Source organism: Coturnix japonica, chromosome 1 (assembly GCF_054131305.1).
Source record: "Coturnix japonica strain WE chromosome 1, WE-NBRP24, whole genome shotgun sequence".
NCBI lineage: Eukaryota > Metazoa > Chordata > Aves > Galliformes > Phasianidae > Coturnix > Coturnix japonica.
Genome location: NC_140663.1, coordinates 66011157 through 66034012, shown reverse-complemented (window position 1 = coordinate 66034012; position 22856 = coordinate 66011157). Strand labels below are relative to the sequence as shown.

At 39.3% G+C, this 22856-nt stretch overlaps 1 protein-coding gene across 1 annotated transcript; it reads left to right on the top strand.

Annotated features, from left to right (window-relative positions):
- Positions 1 to 17876: 17876 nt before the first annotated feature.
- Positions 17877 to 22184, top strand: FGF23 (fibroblast growth factor 23). Its single transcript, XM_015871292.3, has 3 exons — positions 17877 to 18190; positions 20448 to 20551; positions 20997 to 22184. The coding sequence occupies exons 1-3, from the start codon at positions 17968 to 17970 to the stop codon at positions 21432 to 21434; spliced, it is 765 nt and encodes a 254-aa protein (XP_015726778.1). The 5' UTR covers positions 17877 to 17967; the 3' UTR covers positions 21435 to 22184.
- Positions 22185 to 22856: the final 672 nt, after the last annotated feature.

The following is a 22856-nucleotide window of genomic DNA, read 5'->3' as shown; positions in this document are numbered from 1 at the left end:
CAGGTCAGGGTTAAGTAAGAAACTTGTTATTGATAGTTTTTTTTTGATGGTCACTTTCAAAGCACCTCAGCGTGCATCAGTATAAAGTCATGAAATGAGCTACCATCTTGGAAAGCATTGCTATGAATTCCCCATATGAGCCTGCGTGGCTCAGACTTTGCATTTTTTCAGTGTTTCTTTCCATATAGGCAGATCCCATGATAATTTAAGGCCTAATCCACCTCTGTTACAAAACAATCTTTACTGCTATTTCATTATGTTCTTAGATTGATACCCTAAATCAGTCAGTCAGAAAACTGTTAAGACCCAAGTTAGAAAGAAGCAGGAATACTTTATTATCAGCACTGGATACGCAGGAGATATGCTCCTCCTATTTCCTGGACACAAAGACTCAGCAGAATTTCCTTTCTTCCTTGGTCCAGAGACACAGCTCTTTCTGTTATCTAAACAAACTATCCATCAGTGAACACTAGGCAGCTTAACAGTATCATCACAACTTGTATTGATCCCTCTTTTTCCTTTGAGGATCTGTAACTAATGCATGAAAACCTTCACTATACCAATTTCTTTTATCTCAGAACAATAATTGCAGCACACGGAAATAACTATCAAAAACAGTTTCTAGGTAAATCCCAGCCATTGTGCTGTTGTCCTGAATTTGCATTGCTGGGAATATCTCCCCATGTGCACAGGGCAACTGACCCTGATTGAGGGACATTAGTCTACTAGTAAACATACCTTTATATTCCTCACATATTCCTCACATAATCAAAACTTCCCTGTATGACCCATAAAACCAGCTATTAAAAACGGAATATACAGTTGGACCGCCAGAACCAAAGGTGTCTGTAAGTGCCCTTTCTCACATTTTGGTGTCTTGTTCAATTAGGCCTTGTGTGAAATTGCAAAATGAAGGTATAGAATGATTCTTTTTTTTTTTCCTACATGTGGATCTGATTGGTTGGTTTTCCCAAAGCCATGTGCTGTTTTTTCTGTTCTCTCCCCACAAGACAGTAAGGAATGGAAACTGTGCATTTTTAGTGTTGGATTCATTTTTGTATTCCATATCAACACAAACCAGACTGCTGCTGTTGCCAATTCTACCTGTTTTGGTAGAAATCTACTGCTACTAGTGGATACACTGTCTGCATGCTCCTTGGTTACTGGGTACATATTCAGAAGCCAGAGGAATTAGTCACATTAGCTAGTTTCCCCACTATTTGTAGACATGTATTTTCATCCTTCAGAGTCTACAAAGCAAATTGCAGCCAGCAATACTACTTTATACATTATGCTTGCTTAATTATCTTAACTTTCAATAGTGAGGTAGTCTATTCAACTTTCCATGTGGAAGGTGCCTTCTTAATCTGAGAATAATTAATCCAGGATCCTTTTTCTTCCAATTTCACTGCAGTGTAGCTGGAAACTTCTACTACTTGAAGGGTCCTTTACACTTCTCTTGCATTGTTTCAGAAGTCCAGGGTTTGATAGGTAGGAACACCACTTTGCAACACCGGAGGCCTGGGTTTGAATCCCCCCTGTGGCGCAAGTGGTAGAAGTGCTGCTCTGATACACAGGAGGCTCAAATCCTGGGGGTTGGACTCGATGATTTCTAAGGTCCCTTCCAACCCGCACAAGACTGTTATACTGTGATATACACAAGCCTCCTGGTTGGAATGGATTCACTGAGGAATCCAGACTCAGAGATTTATTTAAGACCACATATTTATTTATCTCTTGCAAGACCCTCCTGAGAGCAATTAGTTTATTTTATCATTTTCCCGCTGTATTTGCATCTCTCCTGGTAACCCAGGAGTCTGAGATGGTCATCTGTACATCAGTTTGTATGGGCTAAGGCCTCGAGGCTAGACTCTAATTCTCAACAATGCTAAATGTAAAGCCCAAGTCCAACCCATAGAGGCCTCTTGACATATTTGCTCAGCTGCATTTTAAGAATTTAATTTATTCTTTCCACTTTCTCACTAGACTGGTGTCTATAAGGGGCATGCAGCTTCCATGTAACGTTTAGCAGTTCACTGATTTCAACAGCTACTTTAACTACAAAATGTGTACTTCTACCGGATGACATTCCTATGCATATTCCAAATCTTGAAAAAAATTATTTCAATAATCTTTTCACCATTTCTCTGCCTTTACTAGTGCAACATGGAAAGGCTTCAGGCCAATCAGTAAATGTATCCACTATGACTAACCAATATTTCAGTCCTCTAGTCCAAGGAAATTTAGTAAAATCAATCTGCCAATATTCTTCAGGTGTCTGTTTTTCTGAACTGACAACATATTTCACACCTTTCAGTGACTGACCTAACTACCTCTAGTATATCCCAACTAATAACTGACTTCTGAAGATGTTTCAGTAAATTTTCTGTTCCACAGTGTACAGAATTGTGCTCTTCCCTCACTAGGCTATTCATGAGATAGTATGGTACTACCCTAGGCATAAGGAATAACTGTCCAGCCATCTCTCTACCTATCTGCTTTTAGTACTGTCAACAAATTTAGACCAGGTTTAACATTTTAGCCTCTATACCTTTTTTTCTGCAGCCTTTTTGCAGTCAAATCAGCCAGTTTATTCAGTTGGTTCAGAGCCACAGCTCTTTCTGTTATCTAAACTAACTGCAGGACTATCCGTCAATGAACACTAACAAGCTTAACAATATCAGTACAACTTCCATCAAAATAAATTCAGTTTTCCCCAGACATGTGGAGATACAGCCACACACACACTGGAAAAGCAGAGTAATTTATATATACCTCATTAATTATTTCAATTCCAAGTTTTTGCACAGTAAAATGGTTCCAAAGTTCTCACATTATTTTTTGTCATTAAAATATTCCTCATATTAGGACTCAATACAGACTCACAACTGAGACTGTAAATTTACAAGAAACATAAAAATGTCCAGTTCTTTGTGAAACTGTCTATATTTAGCCATATGTGCTGTGCACAAGAGTTAAATGTATTCATAAAATAAACTTTTATATGTAGTGTTTTGACTCCAGATCTTTTTTTTTAACATTTTTTTTTCCTTGCTACACAGCTCCTATATTAAAAAAAAGTTGCCATTTTAATTCATGTCTAGATCCATAGAACATATTGATGCCCTTAAAACTGTGGTAGACTTTTCTGTTCAGACTTCTTCTCTAGAAAGACATAAGGGAGTTATATACATTGTGAAGTTTCACAGAAAAGAAGTAGAATAGAAATGTAATCTTTTGTGAAGATGAGCTGTCATGTTCACCTGTCTAAAGTCCTATGCTTTTTACTCAGGGAAGTATTAGTGCTACTCTCCTATTTTTGAAGCTCTTTGGTAAATCTCTTACTTAATATGGAATAATAGTTTTTCTTTCACTAAATGGCTTTTTCTTCTTGCTTGGAACTACTCTGGGAGGGCAGCTTCCTGCAGCCATCTGAAGATTTTTGCCTGAGTATCCTTTAAAACTGGGAGGGATGGAAGAGGTAGAAATGATGCATTTCAATTGTTTGGTAAGTTTTGCCACATTTCAGCAACTCGATAAGGTTTGCTCTCCCTCTCTCTCCTTCTATGTTGCCATTTAGTCATTTCTTCAGTTAGTTAAATTAATACAGACTTCTCGCAGTCTGAGAACTAGCACCGGGATGCTACTAGAAACCAATAGCTGAGAATCTGCTGCTCATTCTGTGGTTCAAGCACAATCCATAACCAGTATGGCAGTGCAGACTGGACAAATCTCCAAGGTTCTTCTTGCAGGAAGAACCTTCTGAGGAGCCTGCAAACTTTAGCAATGACTAAATGCCATTCCTCTCATTTGTATTTTACATTTTGGCTGTCTATGCTACCCTGCAATAGCTCTTGTTGTTTATGAATATTGTTGCTATGGACTGAATGTCACATGGGAAATGACTGCATTTCATGGATGGATTAACCAACATTTCTGTTTGCTGTAGTAGTGACTTGCTTACTGCTCTGAATGGCAATAATTGTAGGCAGAAGTAGGAACTGGAAAAGTGACACAGCTGACATACAGTGACTGGAAATGTCAGGGCAAACAAGCCTAAATCCTGATCTAGATATACCAGATAGAGCTGGATAGACTGGATTGATGGGCCAAGGCCAACTGTATGAGTTTCAATAGGGCCAATCATTGGGTCCTGCATTTTGGTCACAATAACTCCAGACAATCCTACAGGCTCAGGGAGGAGTGGCTGGAAAGCTGCCTGGTGGAAAGGGACCTTAGTGTGCTGATGGACAGTCAGATGAATGTGAGCCAGCAGTGTGCCCAGGTGGCCAAGAAGGCCAATGACATCCTGGCTTGTGTCAGGAATGGTGTGGTGAGCAGGACTAGGGAGGTCTTCTCCAACCTGAGTGATTCTGTGATTCTATGTTAGCAAAATAGAGATATAAATGACCTGGTATGGAGGACATCTGCTGTAGCTAGGAAAAGCGTGGCCAGTTTATTAAACACCACTGCAGACTCAGGCTGGTTTATGCTTCTGTATCACAGTTTGCCTTTTGAAATATGATGCTGGCCAGGCACAGGTGAATGCCCCCTTGTCCCGGGAGAAAGAGATTGATCCTGTGCTCCCTTCTCATTGTGTGCTCCCGGCTCACCGAAAATAATCTTCAGGGAACTTTGGTGAGAAAAAAAAAAATAAAATAAAATAATAATAATAATAATAATAATAATAATAATAATAATAATAATAATAATAATGACTAGGCTCCACATCTCTATGAATAGCAGGAAAAAAAAAGGCAAAACTTTATTCCATTCACATAATTTTCTCTCTTCTCCCAGTCATTTGAAATTCAGCGTTGTATATGTCTCTATGGATACACTGACACAGTAACCTTATTCTTCTTAACACTTGGGCCTACATTTCTGCCTGAGAAACTCCGCTACTCACCTCAGGTTCTGTACCCAAGACTATAAAGGCATGGGATGCTTGTGAGGGAAGGACAAAGACAAATGCAATTTGCCCTCAACAGAATAGAGCAAATGCAATTTAAACAGAAAAATTAATCAATTGGCTTACAGAGGATGCATCTCCTTATAACTTTGTACTGTTTGCTCTCTAGCTTCTTTCTTCAATCCTTATTCACTGGTCTGTCACTGAGAAGGTAACTGCTCCTGTAAAATGTTTCTCCTTGCAACCATACAAGAACAGAGGGGTTTCCCAGCATGTCTCTTCTCTCATGACAGAAGGCCATTCTACCTTCTGTGTCCCCTGGCCTGAAGCCACTGGCAGAGACCCATAATCTGTCCACTCAGGCTGGCATTGTATTCTCATCGACCACCACCTGTGGGTATTGTTTGCATTGGCTTCACGACCCTGGGTTGTCAGTAGCTCCTGACATGATCTGTGCTGACAGAAGTACTGTAAGCAGCACATGTGAAAGCAGAAAGCACTGTACCTTTTAGAAGCCAGCAAAAATTGCTTAGAAATGGAAGCAAGATTGAAAAGTAAATAAATTGATGTATGAAATAGCAGGAAATATTATCTTCTTGAAAAAAGATAAAAGTTAAATGGGTATTTCCCTGGAAATGCCCTGGCCATCAAATCACATATGGGACGTAGAAGGAACTCCTGGAGGACGCAAGTCAACTTCTAGATCAAAGCAGGTCCAACTTCAAAACCAGAGAAGGTTGCATCAGGAATAATTCCCTGTGGCCGCTGCCTCTATGATAGCCTCATTGTTCATTAACCTCTGGCTGGTCACTCGAAATAGGTCAAACACAGAAAACTGACTTGAAGGGGTGAACAATGCAGCTTGAAATTTGCTGTAAAGTACACTCAGAACTGACAGCATCCTCCTTCTTATCATAGGAAGGAATAACCCACACCTGGCCTGTGCTCTAGCAGAAACTGTCTTTCCTACTGGAACTCACTCTTACCAACACAGGTTGCTGCAAATATCATCTGAAGGATTCAGTTTATTTGACAAGGTTTTTGCAAATGTAAAGCCTGATCCTATGCATCAAAGACAATGCCACAAGGAACACTTTAAAAGACACTAAATGAAAAGGCTGAATGTTTTCCCTCGCTGTTTCAGAAGACACCTATGAAAGGAAATAATGTTTAGCAGCAGGGAGCACCTTAAGGAGGAGGGCAGAAAGCAGCAGCCTTTTGCTGCTGAAGACAGCAATTTTAAAGCATGTTAAGAAATCATTTTCTTCCTTTATCCCTCTGAGTACATTATTTCACATAGAGCTGTAGAATCATAAGTAAGCACAAATTATACTACCTCCTGTTCATCTGCTACCAGTGGTACCCTTTGAAACACTAAGAACTGTGTGGAAAATGCAGGTGCTCTGCCTGCCAGAGGGCAGTGTGCCACCTGCAGAAAGCACAACTTGAATAGGGAAGAAACAAAACAAATACACCAAAGAGGTCAATAACACACATAGAAATAAATACATTGAAGTAAAAAACTAACAGAAATATTAAGAAATATACTGAGCAGACGTTTATCTCACCAGCCAAGTTTACAACATAGTAGAAAAGTTACTACCAGCTGTCTACCAAACTACTGAGGCAGCCCAGTTTTTCTACAATAGCAGCAGGTGTTCTACTAGAGTTTCATTAAAATAAATAAACAAATAAAAATGAAATCAGATCTTTTCTGAATGAATAAAAACAGGCTTTCAATTAAAAACTTGCCAAAAAGGTATTTACTTTCCTTAGAATATGTAGATGAATACATTGGAAAAGTGATAACCTGAAATCATTTTACTTATTAGAATTTTCCACATACTTCTTTTTTAGATCAAGTATGTTTATGTCAGAAAACAAAGTTTCCTTTAGCATGTACATATTTTCTGTGTTGTATGAAAAGAAAAAGACTTCATCATTTTAAACCATAGGTATGTGAGACATTTTAGAGTTTACATGACTTTTTCTTTTTTAAAAGCAAATCTATCAGGAAGTGACAGGCTGGCTTTTCTTGTCCAGAGAAGTTGTAGGGTACACCTCCTTAGAGATCTTCAGATCTGTCCTGGACAGCCTGATCTAGGTGACCAAGCTTAAGCAGGGGTTGAATCAGATGACCTCCACAGGTCCCTTCCAATCTCAGTCATTCAGTGATTCTACGACAGTTTGAAAGCAAAGAGACAGAATGACCTCTCTCCTACCCAAGCTTATTTATGATGCTATAATGAAAGTAGGAAGCTATTTCAGGCTGTATTTAACCTAAGCCCTCAGAGCAACCTCTGTGAGTTTCTTCAAAGGATCCCAACACGGATCTTAGGGGCAGGACAGGAGTTGAGGATGCAAATTGTAAAATTCCAAATAACCTAACCTTGTTGACTTCTAAGTATTTTTTCCTTCTCACTAAGGTATTATTGGTATAATTCAGTGAGATCATTGCCTTTCTCAACAGCACTATCTCAGTTACCCAGTTAGGAACAAGCTATCTTATATTTAACAGAGGGTCAAAACACAAGTAGGGTACTTGACAAATCCCTACCCCACTTTGACTCTTGGCAATGTTTCTCTGTACCCAGGCTTTTGGATTTCAGGCAGAGCTGATGGGAACAGCAAGTAGCACAAGAAATTTAATTTATCTTTAACTTTATGATCTTACCAGGTTTTATCTAGAGTCCTTACTGGGAATATATTAAGCACTTATACACTTTGGTATAACCAGGTAGCTAACTCTAAGCAAAAGTACTAAATTTCAGTACTAGATGAACAGTAATGCTAGGAAACTTAAGTTTTGTTTTGCTTTCACAAAAGCAATCCATCAGCCTATTTTTAGTTACCATGCAGTTTAAGGGATAGATGTATGAACTAATTTTCTTATTGAGGCTGCATATCTGGATCCTCAATATTCTGGAGAACCTAAAAACAGGTACACAAAAAGAAAGAATCACAGTCACAAAATTGTAGCGGTTGGAAGGGACCTCCAGAGAACATTGAGTCCAAACCCACTGCCAAAGCAGATCCCCAGGTAGGTGTCCAGTTGAGACTTGAACAGAGAAGGAGAAGAGAAGTCTCCAGAGAAGGAGACTCCACAGCTTCCCTGGGCAGCCTGTTTCAGTGCTCCATCACCCTCAATGTGTAGAAGTCCTTTTGCATATTTCAAATTTTTGTGCTTCAGTTTATGGCCATTTCCCCTTATCCCTTATCCTATAGACCACTGAAAAGAGGTTGGCCACCTCCCTTTGTCTCTTACACTTAGGTAATTTATAAATATTATTAAGATGCCCACTCAGTCTTTTCTCAAGTTTGAATAGAAGTCACTCAGCCTTTCCTCGTAGGGGAGATTCTCCAGGCCCTTAGTTACAGAACGGCTTTGGTTGGAAGGGACCCCAAGGATCCTCAAGTTTTAATCTCCCTGCCATAGGCCGGGCCACCAACCTCCAGATCTTGTACTAGACCAGGCTTCCCAGGGCTCCATCCAACATAGGCTTGAAAGCCTCCAGGGATGGGGCATCCATAGCCTCTCTGGGAAGCCTATTCCAGCGCCTCACCACTCTGTTTTGAACCTCCCCTTGACATCTAATCTAAACCTTACCTCCTTGAGCTTAGAAACATTCCTCCTTGTTCTATCACAATCTACCCTTGTAAAAAAAAAAAAAAAAAAAAAAAAAAAAAGATTCTCCTCCTGTTTATAATCCCCTTTTGAATACTAGTAGGAGTAAAATACTGCAAGGAGACTTCCTTGCAACCTTCCATTCTCCAGGCTGAACAAACACAGCTCTGTCAGCCTGTCTTTGTAGGAGAGCTTCTCCATCCCTCTGATCAACTTTGTGGCCCTCCTCTGGACCATCTCCAACAACTCCATGTCTTTTCTGTATTAGGGGCCCCAGACCTGGATGCAGTACTACAGATGGGCCTCATGAGGGCAGAGTAGAGAGGGACAATCACCTCCCTGTCCCTCTTGGCCACCCCTCTTCTGATGGAGCCCAGGATAGCATTGGCATTCCAAGCTGGAAGAACACACTGCTGTCTCAAATTCAGGTTCTTCTCACAGTCTGTATACATTTCTGGGGCTACTCCAACCCACGTGCAAAACCTTGCACTTTACTATTGTATGGGAAATCACAGCTTGAACCTCTGATTAATCACCTGAGGCAAGTGTTGGGTCAACTGTGGGAGCACAGGTGAGAGTAATTTAGCTGTGCTCCTGGAAGGGGTGGAGCTCGACCCCACCTCCTCTATGACCTCATTTAAGGGCTGACCACCACTGAGGCAGTGTCTCTTGGAGATTGCTTCCCAGTGGAGAAGCAATCCGCTTTCTGGTCAAGGCATTGACATTGGTGAGTTTTCCTTTGCTAATAACCTTTGAATATCTACTGTCATCTTTGTTAACATCTTTATATTAGCCACCCTTACAACTATATTGAATCTCATTAGGCTCACATGGACCCACCTTTTGAGTTTGTTGAGGACTCTCTGGATGATTTCACATCTTCCTAACATATCAACTGCACCACTCAGCTTGCTGTCATCAGCAGACTTGCTGAGGGTGCACTCCAGACACTGATGAAGAGAAATGGTCCCATGACAGAAATATGGGGGACATGACTCGTTAGTGACCTCCACCTGGATGTTCTAGATGTTGTGCCATTCAACACAATCCTGTCTACAGCCTCCCAACCAATCCCTTATCCACTGAATAGTCTACCCCTCAAATCTGTAGCTCTCCACTTTAGAGATAAGAATGTAGTGGAGGGCCCCCTAAAAAGCCTTGAACAAGTCCATGTAAATGAAATCAGTTGCTTTCCTTTTGTCTATCAACGTCATCACTCCATCATAGAAGGCCACCAGATTGGTCAGGTATAACCTTTGCTTGGTAAAGCCATGCTGGCTGTCTCAGATGCTAATCCTTCATGTGCCTTAATATGTCTTCTAGGAGGATCTGTTCCATAATTTTCCCAGGCAGAGGTGAGACTCACAAGCCTGTGGTTCCCTGGGTCCTCCTTCCTCCCTCTCTTGTAAATGGGAGTGACATTTCCTTTTTTCCATTCCCTGGAGATTGCGCCCAGTAGTCACAAATATGATGCAGACTAGCTCAGCAGCCATGTCCGCCATCTCCTTTAGGACCCTGAGATGTGTGTCATCTGATCCCATAGACTCGTATACATTCAGTCTCATGAGGTGGTCTTGGACTTGCTCTGCCCTTACAATGGAATTGGATTTATGCCCCTAGTTCCCACCTAGAAGCTCAGGAATGTGACCTTCAGAGACACACAAAATACAAGAATCCTGTCTGCCAATGAAGACCAACACAAAAAAATCTCATTTAGTATCTCAGCCTTTCTCCATAACTGTCACAGCCAGTTCTTCTTTCTCATTTGCCAAAGGTGGTAGCCTCTGACATGTAAAATTATAGATTAGGGTGAAGGAATGGATAACAGTAAAGAATATATATATTATATATATATTCTAAAAAGCCTACAGTTGCATTTCTAAGTTTAAAAGACATGTCAGCCAGCAAATCTTTGTTTTAGGAAAACTGAGCAGTTTGATGAGTCTAAAACTTCAATAATGATAGAAATCAGCCTACTTTTATTCCTTGAAACAGAATGCATTTCCCAACCACCCCTGGCATGACACCAACCTGTGCCAGCTGTGAAAATGGCCAAAGATCACCAGGGGCCAGGTGCAGGATCAGTGTCCCAGCAGCTGATGAACCTCTGTGTCCAGGGCACTGTGTGTCACACAAGATCGTTCTCACCAGCAACAGACAGGGTGAGAAGTCAACACAAAGAGATACTGTAGTTGCAAAGAGGTGCAAATATATTTGAAAAGCCATTGTGTGAATTAAAATCTGAATTTTAAGGGTAGCATTCAAGAGACCTATTTTCCATGTCTCCATCCAACCTAATCATTCCTTGCACATGTGCCATTAATATCCATTTTTTTCCCAGCAGAAAAAAAATATTATATACTGCTATTTATCTTGTCCTGCTGCTTACAAAGCTGGAGCTTCATGCTGCTTTGAAAGAGTCCAGAACTGTATATTAGTCTTGCAGTAATTTGTGAAGCCTTTCTACTTTCCTTGCATTAGAAGTATTGGATAATGCTTGCTTCAGTCATGGCCTTCATCAATTACTACTCAGGTTTTCAGATTCAGAAATTATTTAAAATTTCCACAGTAAATATTTCTTAAACCAAGTTTTAGTTTCAAAGAAATTCCACTAAAAATAAATCTAAACTGCTAAAGAGCAACAAATTCAGCAATTCTATTTTAACCATATCATTCACGTTCTGTGTCATCACTGCTGCACAGCACTAAGGCTCTTGGCTAATGATGAGACTGTCTGCATATTTTGTCTTTTGATGGCTTCAGTGCTTCCTTCCTTCCTCTTTGTATTTTTGTTCTTAATTTCTTTGGATGAAATATTTCTATTTCTTTTTCCATACCATAAAATCAACTGAGTGAAATCTGTGAACCAGACAAAGTTTAAAGCTATATTAGAGCACAGTTTATTATCTACACTCATTTTCTTTCTAACTATGGAAGATTATTCCAATATTTTATTTGAAACCATAAGTAAACACAGTGGCATCAATTTCTTTAACCAGTGTCATAGAAACACTGAAAAATATAGGTGGAAAGGGGCCCCTGGAAGTTCTAGTGCGACCCATGATTACAATAGTGTCAATTCCCAAGATGGATCAGATCACTCAGGATCTTGCTGTAGCTTTATCACTCTTGTGGGAAGAATTTTTAATTTCTTTCCAACTAAAATTTTTGCAGTTTGTGACTGTAGTGTATTTTACCCTAAATGACTGATGATGATCTTACTGGATTTTAATATATATTTTCAGTACAGAAATCATTACAAATAGGTGTTAGAGCAGACCATTTGAACCAACCAGCAAGTCTGAGAAGTGGCACAGGAAAGTGAGGATTCTCCAATGGCACATTTCTGTTCGTACTGATCTTGTTTCCAGTACTAAGAAAAACTGAAGTGAAAGTCGACAGTTCTCCTGGGGGCAAAATACTTCACGAACAGCCTTTAAACTACTGAGTAACCCAGAGGAGCCCATTAAAGGTTACTGTGCTCCGCAGCCCCACAGATGAAAGAGAAGCTATAACAGTTATCCTACAGGGGGGGAATAAACAAACAAATAAAATTTAAACCAATTGCAACACTTATTTTTGCACACATATCCAGTGTCACACTGTGTCTCTCTCCCTGCAGCTGAGCTCCACTGAGCTGCCTGCACCAGCCCTGCAGCTTGCTGAAACTTGCTAGTGTGCTTCTCACATGGAAAGACTAAATTCCAGCTTTAGAGGGGACTTTTGGACTGCACAAGCTTTCTCAGGTTAGGCTGAGAAACTTAAGAGCATTTCAAGAGAAAATAGGAACTAACAGTGATAAAAGGAGCGTGCAGTGAAAGAAGGGATGGACTGATGGTACAGGTTCTTGCTACTGGGCATGTGCATTTTATTCTGTAGAGGACTGAAATGAATCAAAGTATTCAGACTGGAATATGAGTACCAAAGCAACCATCAAAGAACATGCAGTGAAAGAATGCAGATATCTCCATGTGAAAGACTGGCCTGGCTCTCTAGTTTTGAGAACTAAAATCACCTGAGAACTGATACTAGTTTCTGTCTAAGAATAGAATTAACTTGAAAGTCTTTCACTGTTAAGGTACCTTTTAAGTTGCATGCTGAGAAATCTAAATATGTATTTAAATATATATGCATACATATGTATTTCAAGCCACAGATAACCAGAGCTTACTGTCACAAGACACTGGGAAAGGACATACAGTACAGCCACCTGTGTCCTTCAAGCAGATTACTTCAGAGTTCACTCATGTACAAAGAGCATGTCCTGCAGCCAAACAGGAAGTTTGCTCTCTTCCAGGATGAACTCCCCCCAAACTACTACTGCTCACTTTGAACACTTGCCTCTCACACACTCCTGTGCTAGGGCCCACCCCCCAAATCCCCACCAACTTTTTTTCATTTCTCTTACTCTAAACTAAATCCATCCCTTCATCTACTTACCATCAAGGATATTCACTAATCTATGAGGTTGGTTGTATCTGAGTCCTGACTTGAACTTCAGAAGCAGGTTCCCATATGTGGAAGGGTCTTCTCATCCCCAAATGAATAGATACCACAGCTTGGGAAAATCCATTTCAATAAATGGAAGCATCTCTTTGGAAACGGATGGTTTCAACAGCTCTCACTGTGCATTGTGGTCATTCTGTATTCCACAGTACCTAAGAAAACTCAAACACTGAAATAACAGAAACACTTGCTGTTCAGAAAACACAGCCCTTTAGGGAATGTTTCTGCTTTGACTGGGAGCGCTGCCAGTGATTTTAGATGGAGGAGGAATGAGGCCTTTCATTTCAGTCAATTGGAGTAGCACAGCACAAACAACATCACAAACGTCCAATGTTTACAACCAGGGAAGTCAGATTTCTTATCAATTTGTCCTCAGAATATAATGGGAATATCTGGGCTTTCTGCTTTTACCTATCTATATTGCATTACATTTTGAAAGCCCATAATCTCTAAAATCAATGGTAAAAATCTACCTCCCTTTGGGAATTGCACACCAGAGCTGAAAGTTTATACCAATCTTCTGTCTAACAGGAAATAAAAGAACAAAGAAGGAAAAACAGGCATTTGTCAAGAAAACCTTATATTCTGCACCATGCAGAGAGAAGCATCAAAGAAGCTTCTCAAGCATTGCAGATATACTTGACTTAGTACTTCTGAAACTAGATGCGGTTTGGAAATGCGTTTCCAAAATATCTGTTACATAAAGAAAAAGCAAGGAGAAAAGTGTGGAAGACGCAAGACAATATATTTGGCAAGTATACTGCAGAAACTGATAGTACGTGCTGCAGTCCAATATCCAGTGGGCTGTGCTTACTTCATTTGTTTCACGTAGCTGAAGATAGCCACGATGTTTGCTTTAGTCGTGGGCAGTTGATAAGAATGGGACATCCAAGTAAGGTCATTCAGGATGTGTTTAACAGCACCGGGTAAAGTCTGTGGCAAAAGCCCATGCACACACATGCACACATCCACTGCACATAGCATTGACTTAGTGTGTCATTTTCTTTAGAAAAACTAGTAGAGGGGCACTCCACCTTTGTATTTCTAGTGCTAAAGATGTGATTGTCCCAGAGCCAATTATTACAGTGATTTTAAGGATTAGGAGGGGGAGGAAGAAGGTCTGATTTCTCTCACTCTTTGAAGTGATGCAATGCAAATAAAAGTGTTAAAAGCAGAGGTAGTTTCAAATCTGTCCTCCCAAACTCTTTTGCATTCTTTGAAATAACAGAGAGAAGAGGCTTTCTGAGGCCATCCTAAATATTTTGAAACCAAAGGGATAATTCTTCCACTATCCTCACACACATGTACCAAGTAGAACCTAGCAGAGAAGACAGGCTGGCTGATGGTGAAGATCTCTCTGCCCCTAGATAACACAGAGTTCTGCAAAAGACAAGACACATGCCTGTTTAAATACAGGTCAATATGTTCTATTAAGCAATCATGCTACAGGTGCTCCTACATGATGAAAACAGTCTGGCACTGTAAGGGAACATGCATTTTTAATGATAGGTGAGCTCTGAAAGCCAATCCCTTTATATTGAGTTTATGAATAAAAAACTCACAAGATGTCTGCAAAAAAACTGAGAGAAAATCACTTGTAGAAACTTCAGTTTGTTATCAAAAGCTTGCCTTTTCCCTGGAAGTCATCTGCAGTTGACTGAAATGAATAATGGAAATGATTTACTTTGCTAGCACCTGAACAAAGGGTGACATATTAGCTGAGATCAAGGTTTTACTCTTACCATATATTTTGATTTTTAAAAGAAGAATCAAAGCATTTAAACTAGGATAAAATCAGAGCTTAGGTTGCTCCTGTGACCTTAACTCAGTTCCTTTTACTTTTGGTTTTGAGAACAATTTGCAGTTAAAAGATCATATTCAATCCAATTACAAAACCTTCCACTGCATATTTGCTTTATTCAGCACAGAAATCTAGGCTGTCCATCTACAACTATTCAGTGTGCTCTGCCCATCTCCTCATGTACAGTGGATGAGTGACATGCATGACTTCAGGTGTCACAGCTGAGTCACCTGGTCCAGCTGAATGCCAGTGAGACAAAGAGGGAAGGAGAACGGGATCAAGTAAAATTCTGAGCACCAACAGTTTTCTCAAATACATTTCAACCTGAAAGCCGAAGCCTGTCTTACTCATCCCTTTCTTTCAAGCTGTCTCTGAAGGGAGAATTTTCTTGCTTTATCTTAGTGATACCCAGCATCCAGACACCTTTGCAGGCTGTTTCCAGGGCTGTCAGGTATCCCTACAGGTGGAATTGGAAAGCACAGCAAAACATGGCCATCCTCACGGTAGAGGATGTTCTAGTAACTAAGGCATAGGCCAGCCCTGCCTTCTCTACTTCAAGCTTCCAGATGTGCTCCCAGTGCTATTTTCAGAGCACCCACTTTACTTCCAATCCATTTAAAAGTCTGGGTTCCTCAGAGGAGGGACTACCCTATTTTCATGTTTCAGCACTCTGAAACAGGAATGTCTGGGGAAAAGTAAAATCTATATTGCCATTCTTTTCCCAGCAGAGTGTTCAATATATTTGTTTTAGCCCAGCAGCTTATAATCAACAGTCTGGAATTTCGCTGTTAAAGTGAGAATCTTCTGAGAATGCATAACAATTTAAGCACATGAAAGTACTTTTCACTTCTTTGAGATATTAACAAAACAAACAAACAAACAAACAAACAAAAGAGAAATGGGTTCTCAAAACTGACACACACTATGAAATGGCCTGAATATATTTTTTTCACCAGAGAACTCTTTCTATGCAGCTGAGACCTCAGAGAGAGTTCAGAACATTGCATAGTAATAAGCACAGAAGGGCTTTATCATGCATATGAAATATTGAATGAGAAAAACTGCATTCACAAATAATATTAATTAAAAAACGTGCCTCTTGTGGAAACCTTTATAACTGCTTCTGAGGTATTTATATCCACATTTCTACAGCAGTCAAATGAAACAGAGAAAAAGAAAAAAAAAAAATAATAATATAAATACTTATGTTTGAATACCAGACCCCTCCACCCTCCTCCCTCCCCCCCCCCCAAAAAAAAGTGAATAACTTTAACACTAAATAGATACACTTAAAAAGGGAAAGAGAAAAGAAAAGAAAAGAAAAGAAAAGAAAAGAAAAGAAAAGAAAAGAAAAGAAAAGAAAAGAAAAGAAAAGAAAAGAAAAGAAAAGAAAAGAAAAGAAAAGAAAAGAAAAGAAAAGAAAAGAAAAGAAAAGAAAAAAGCTTCTTTTTCTTCTTAGATAGCTTTTAAATTAAGATGGCAAAACATTTCAGACACTACAACCACTGAAATATCTGTAGCCTTGATTGCCTCAGAGTAAAGACAGTTTTGTCTGCCTGCTCAGCTTGACCCTTATACACTTTGGCTAATAAATGCTGCCATTTACACAGGTGCAAGTTTCTAGATTTACACAGGTGTGACAGAAGAATTTGGCAGAGTTCTACTAATTTTAAACTTAAAAAAAAAATAAATCAGATCTGCTGTGGTAGTTTTATCAAGCTGTATTCTGTGCTGATGGCACTGCTCCACAGCTGTTGATGGGACTAAGAATTTCACAGTGTCTAACTAAATCCTGTAACTTACTAACATCTCTGCCTGAAAGCAGTGAATCTAGGACTGTTACACTTAAAATCTCCAGGCGTTTTCTTAAGAAGTGATTCATTTATTGTTTTGTGCTCTTTTCATTCTGTATTCATTTCTGAAACAAACAAGCCAACAGCTAAATACAGCCTATTGTCACAAGTATTCCTATCACTGCTGCTTAATCTGTATAGCCAGCATCCCCTTAGTACAGTACTTCTATACAATAAGCAGAACAATATACGTTTCTTAATCAAAAAAGTTGCTGATGAAACTGTTGTACATTGACAGGACAAACGAAAAGCAGATATAGTAACTTGAAACCATTTTAACATCACTTTACACTTATTTCTTTTCAATTTACTCACATCCCAAGCTTGTTTGCTATACCTGAAGCAATAGAAATGTGCCATTATGAGTGATTTTACTTTTGATTCAGATCCTAGATCTTCTAGCCATGCTAACCTATGTGGCTCCCTAAAAGACCACTAACCAAACATGCAATGAGGGAACAAACTTCATATTCTAAGTATTCTGCAGCTGATCTTCAGCTGTTCGATCAACTCCAAATTATTTAAGTGATTCAAAGAGGAGCAATAAAAAGGAGAGCTTAGTTGGAGTAGGTGTGTGCACATCAAGTTTCACTTGCTTAAATGAGGCGACACAGACATCAATCCGACAAACTCACTGCTAAAGTCACACCATAATGAAGGAACAGACCCAGAACAATTTAATCTCAGATTATGATGGATCTGTGATTTTTTTTTTTAACTTGTGTTTTTGGTTTTAATTTGCTGTTTTCAACAAATCAGAATGTAGTTTAGAAATGAAGAGAGGAGGTAGAAATCTAAATCTGAGGGGAAAAAAACCACAATAAATTTAATGGGTCATTCCTTTCTCTTCACAGAAATTACAGTGGATTGCTCTTTCTGGATTTAACAGTAGAGGCACAGGAAACTTTAAGATGTCACAAGTTTGTCGATAACATTTGAACATATGATTAGCTTTGGTGAGCTGTCTTTAGAAACCTTATATTTCTTCCCCCTACACCTTGCCCAGAGATCCTACGTGCTTTCCTTCCCTTGAGGTTTTGGAAAACTTAAAATGTTGCTTTGACAAAAATCAAGGATGTGGACAAGTTTTTTTGTTTTGTTTTGTTTTGTTTTCCTGTGTGATGTCACTTATCCTGCTCTTCATAAAGCCCTGCAAAGAAGGGAACTTATCTGAGGATTCTTGCTGCAGACACAGACAAACAAGGGAAAGTGAAAAGCGCAAAGGAGTATCAAGTTTCAGATACGGAACAGCCACTAAGAGCTGAGAACCATGACACACACCAGTCCCTGCAGCTGCCTGGAGTATGCGCTGCTTGTGCTGTGTATACTGAAGGCTGCAGTTGCCTTCCCTAACTCCTCTCCACTACTGAATCCCAGCTGGGGGAATGGAGATCAGCTGATGCACTTGTACACTTCTACAGAGAGGAACAGTTTCCATCTCCAAATCAATGCTGATGGACACATCAGTGGTGTTCCTCACCAAACCATTTACAGTAAGTAGCTTATTATGGACCCTCTGTCTTCATGGGAGTAGGGGAGGGGGATCAAGACTTTTGCTTTTTCTATACCTATACAAAATTCCATCATCTTGCCAGGCATGCAAAGAGAGGAGCAGAGCTATGGGATCAAAAACATACACAATTCTAATACTCATTTTGTTTAACAAATACTTTGCTTTAAAGAAATATAACAGGTGGGGAAGGGGTATATACATAAGGGGTACAAGGGGTATATAACAGGTAGTTATCTTTGTCTAAGATAACTAAAGTTGTGTGGTTCCTGTGATGCTCTGCAAGCAAAAATTACCTGAATTATCCTTCATTTCATGATTTTACCCATGGTTTCTTGTGGAATTTTTTATTAGTGATTACATTTCCACTGCAATGATAGCATTGCACTGAGAAAAATCACCACAGCAGTTGTGGAAACCAGATTATGGTCATAAAATATTTTGGGGTGGAGATATTCAATCTACTAAAATTAGGTCATTTTCTTCCAAATGTATCAAAACCACTCTTTATTGAAGATTGGCTTATAAGAGAAACTTTAGTTATGTGTTTTTAATGCAGATGCATGGCAGAAACTTAGTTGTGCATGGAATGTGGGTAACTGAGTGTGCAACAGTTGATAAAATGGGGGGAAACTGTGAAAGTCCAGATTGTAGTTAAGAAGTGCTAAGCCTTTTGAGTCCATCAGAGGTAATTATTCCCTTTTGTAACTCAAAGGTTTCATTGTAGTTTATTTTCATGGAAAATGCAGGTATTCTTTGCTGGATGCCTGCCTGAACAAATTCATTAGTTTTGAAAAGAAAAGAAAAGAAAAGAAAAGAAAAGAAAAGAAAAGAAAAGAAAAGAAAAGAAAAGAAAAGAAAAGAAAAGAAAAGAAAAGAAAAGAAAAGAAAAGAAAAGAAAGAAAGGAAAGAAAGGAAAGAAAGTGTAGTTTGGTTTGGTTTGGTTGTCTTTTTTTTTTTTTTTTTTTTTTTAGGACAAATCATTCTTAGATAGGATTCCAAAATTGCTTCTCTTTTAACAGCACTCAAATCACAAGTAGCTATGCATCATAAAGTCATTTTTATTACTACTGCATAACATGCCCTTCATCCACATAACTATATTTAATAAGCACATCTTGTGGTACTTGTGCAAAATAATATAAGGAACAAAAGACAATTTTAGAAGTTTAATTTATCAAACAGAAAAAATAATCAAGTTCCCATATTTCTCTTTTAAGGAATTACTGATGAAACACTTGTATGTTCTGTCTTAATGTTATTTTTCCCATACATCTATGGGTTTTATTAAATTTGTTTTTTGGCATGCTGGGCTATAACCAGAGAGAAGCAAAAGAGAAAACAGCCAGTAAAAATCCATGTTTTGCCCATATCTGTAATGAAAAAAATCCACATATATTTGGAAGGATTGAGTAGGAGGGGTTGAAATCAGTCAGTGGGGTCATGAAAGGGAAGGTGACTGAATTTCTGCCAGGTCACCACTAGCAGTGAGATTCCAGGTAAATAGAAAGTCCAAAGTGCTGTGCAGGCTGGGAGGAGGCTGGATGTGTGCAGCCCTTCTGGGCAGGAACTAAAGGTTACAGAGGGCACACACTCAGTTTAAGAAGATGGCAAGCCATGTACTGTGCTCAGCAGGTCAAGGGAAATTACTTTTCAGCCTTTATTTAGCACCAATGAACCTGGTCTTGCAATAATGTAAAAAACTCTGTTTCAGATGGACGTGGAGAAATTGGAACTGGTCTAGCAGCGAGTTTTCAGGATAGTCAGTGGCCTTGAACATGAACATAAACAATTTTGGAAAATGTTGAGGGAACTAAGTTTATTTAATGTGGTAAAAAGTAGTTTAAAGTGAATACCACGGGGCAGTCACTACAGGCAGTCATAAAGACGAGGCAGTCAGACTCCCTCTGGTCATGGCCAGAGACAGAACAAAGGAAAAACTGGCCCAGAGTGGGATTTGGGGCTTCAATTGGGATGTTAGAAAAAAAATTTCTTTGGAATGTTAGTGCAGCACTGGAATGAGGGTTCAGACAAAGATCAAGATCAGATCAAGAGATGTAGTGGCATCTCCACTGTAGGAACTTTCCAAGGATCAAACAAAGCCACATCGTACCTGATCTAAGGTGCTCAATAGTCCCAACTGACATAGAAGATGGGTTCAAATCAGCATGTGGACCAGTAAGGCAAGAGTGTGGTGTCAAATGGGATTCTGGATTTGACATCTTTGCTTTCTCAAAAAGGTGCCTTAATGATCAAGTCTGAGGGTGCTGGCTCTGTGATAATCACAGGTGTGAAGAGTGGACGCTACCTATGCATGGACATGAAAGGAGACATTTTTGGATCGGTAAGTTACCTTTAACAGGTAAAAGACAAGCACAGTCTGCTATATATGATCCATTTCCTCACATAGAGCAAATCTGTATAAGTACAGCAGTAGGATGCAGATTTTGGCAAGCTGATAACCTGCTGCTTAGGTTAAACTTTTTCTCCTCTTTGATTGCACTGAATTGTAGACCTGATAAAGAGTTCATCTGAGTTCCTGCTGGAATATATGAAAGCAGAAAGAGATCCAGTGAGATCTTGCAGACTTGCTACAGTATAGATTCACAGTAGTTCAAGCAATGCAGCCCTCTGCTGAAACTAGTGTTGGCTCAATAACACTCCTGTTGAAAATTCAGACATTCGTACTGGATTAACATGAGTTATCTTTTTGTCTTTAATAGGTGCTTGTCCTCCACCAAATCCCTTTGTTGACGTTTGTCTTTTTTTTTTTCTTTCCCTTCCCTAAGCATTATTTCAGCCAAGAGGACTGTGTGTTCAACCAAAGGACACTGGAAAATGGATATGATGTGTACCAATCTCCCAAACACAATTTTCTGGTTAGCTTGGGCAGAACTAAGCAAGTTTTCTTCCCTGGTATGAATCCACCACCGTACTCCCAGTTTTTGTCCAGGAGAAATGAAATCCCTTTGTTTCGATTCAACACACCTGAACCCCACAGAAACACTAGAAGCGCAGATGTCGATCCAATGGATCCTCACCAGATCCTGATCCCACAGAGAAAGGTCTCTGCATTAGATTCTCTGCTGCAGCTGCAAATGGACTTTTCCCATGTGCCCAGAGAACCCGTGAGAGTCAATCAGAATGATGTAGTCAACCCAGATGACCCACACGCTATGATGGATGCCAGGAGGTATGCTAGTCCTCGCTTCTACATTACAAGATGATGGCGACCACTTGCAAATTGATGACGCAGATGAATATAATAGACAGAAGTGCCTAAAACACTCAACCTGATTTCTAACCCTCAAGGTGGCTGCTAGAAACCTGAAGAATATTGACAAAAACCAATTTTCTTTCAAATTTTGTCCTTATGCATGACAGTTTACTGAAAAAGGGTGTTGCACTCTGCTCTACTGGAAAGAAGGTCCATTTTCAAAAAGAATAATATAAACAGAATATTTTACAGTCTGAAATACCTTTAGTATGCATAAGGAAAACAGAATTCACTTGAATGTAATGATGAACTAATTTTATGTTACTGATGTATCTGGGGGAAGACATGAGCCCTGGAGGATTTGGAACGCCAGCAGGGGCAGAGAATCTTCTTACTAGCTCACGTGCAAGCACAGCAAGACTAACTGACCAACAGTGTGTTATATCATCATTTAAAACTTATTATATATATTATTAGGCATTGAGATTGGAGCTTCAGTATATTTTTGTGCCCATAGGAGTCAAGAAATGACAACTCTGGTATGAAAAAAACAACCAGTGCACAATGTAAACTGGAGTAGCTGACAGGGACCAAATGGCCTTGTGTCAACAGTCATTTCTGACACTTATTGAACCCAAGCAGAGGTTTGGAAAAAAAGAGAAGTTGAGTCTCACCATTCTCTCAAGTCCTCTGTCATATCTCTCTATTCACTCAATTATAGCAACACAATATGGAAATATAATTCCCAGAGAGAAGTACCAGGATCAGTAGTATGCCAAAAGGTTAGTTTATTTTGCACAGTGCTGAATTCTCCAGGAGAAAAAAATCCCCCCAAATTTATGCCTCATGGGCAAATTATTAATGGTTAATGCAGACACATCTAACGCATACAAATTTATGCATCTATTTAGAAAAGGAGTGTCTAGGTTTGACATCAAAGCTTTTGTTTAATTCTAAGCAGATGACAGATGCTTTATGTCTGTAAGAGTGAAATGACTTTAACGTTATCAGATTTCTAAATGCTGACAAAACCTAGACATCTAGATTGACATATGTCATGTTATAACATAAGTTAGTTACCAAAATGTAGCCTCCATGTATACATTCGAAGCTTACTGATCTTTAGCTAAGATAATTGCAGAGTTGAGATTTTCATAGTAATTTAGGTGAAAAGTGGTTAAATTCAGTATAGCTTCACCGATTTTACTGGAGCTACTTAGAGAATTCTGAATATTGTATACATATTTAGCACTTCTCCTTTATTTCATCAGCTTGTAGTCATATATTCCGGGAACTTTAAATAAGTGTGATTCTGAAAATGTTCTTGATATACTCCAGCAGAAGTCAATAGCATTAGAAATCAACAGATGAAGAAAATTCCAGCATAGCAGATATATCTCTGTGTTTTTGATGTGTGTGCACTTTCTTTCAA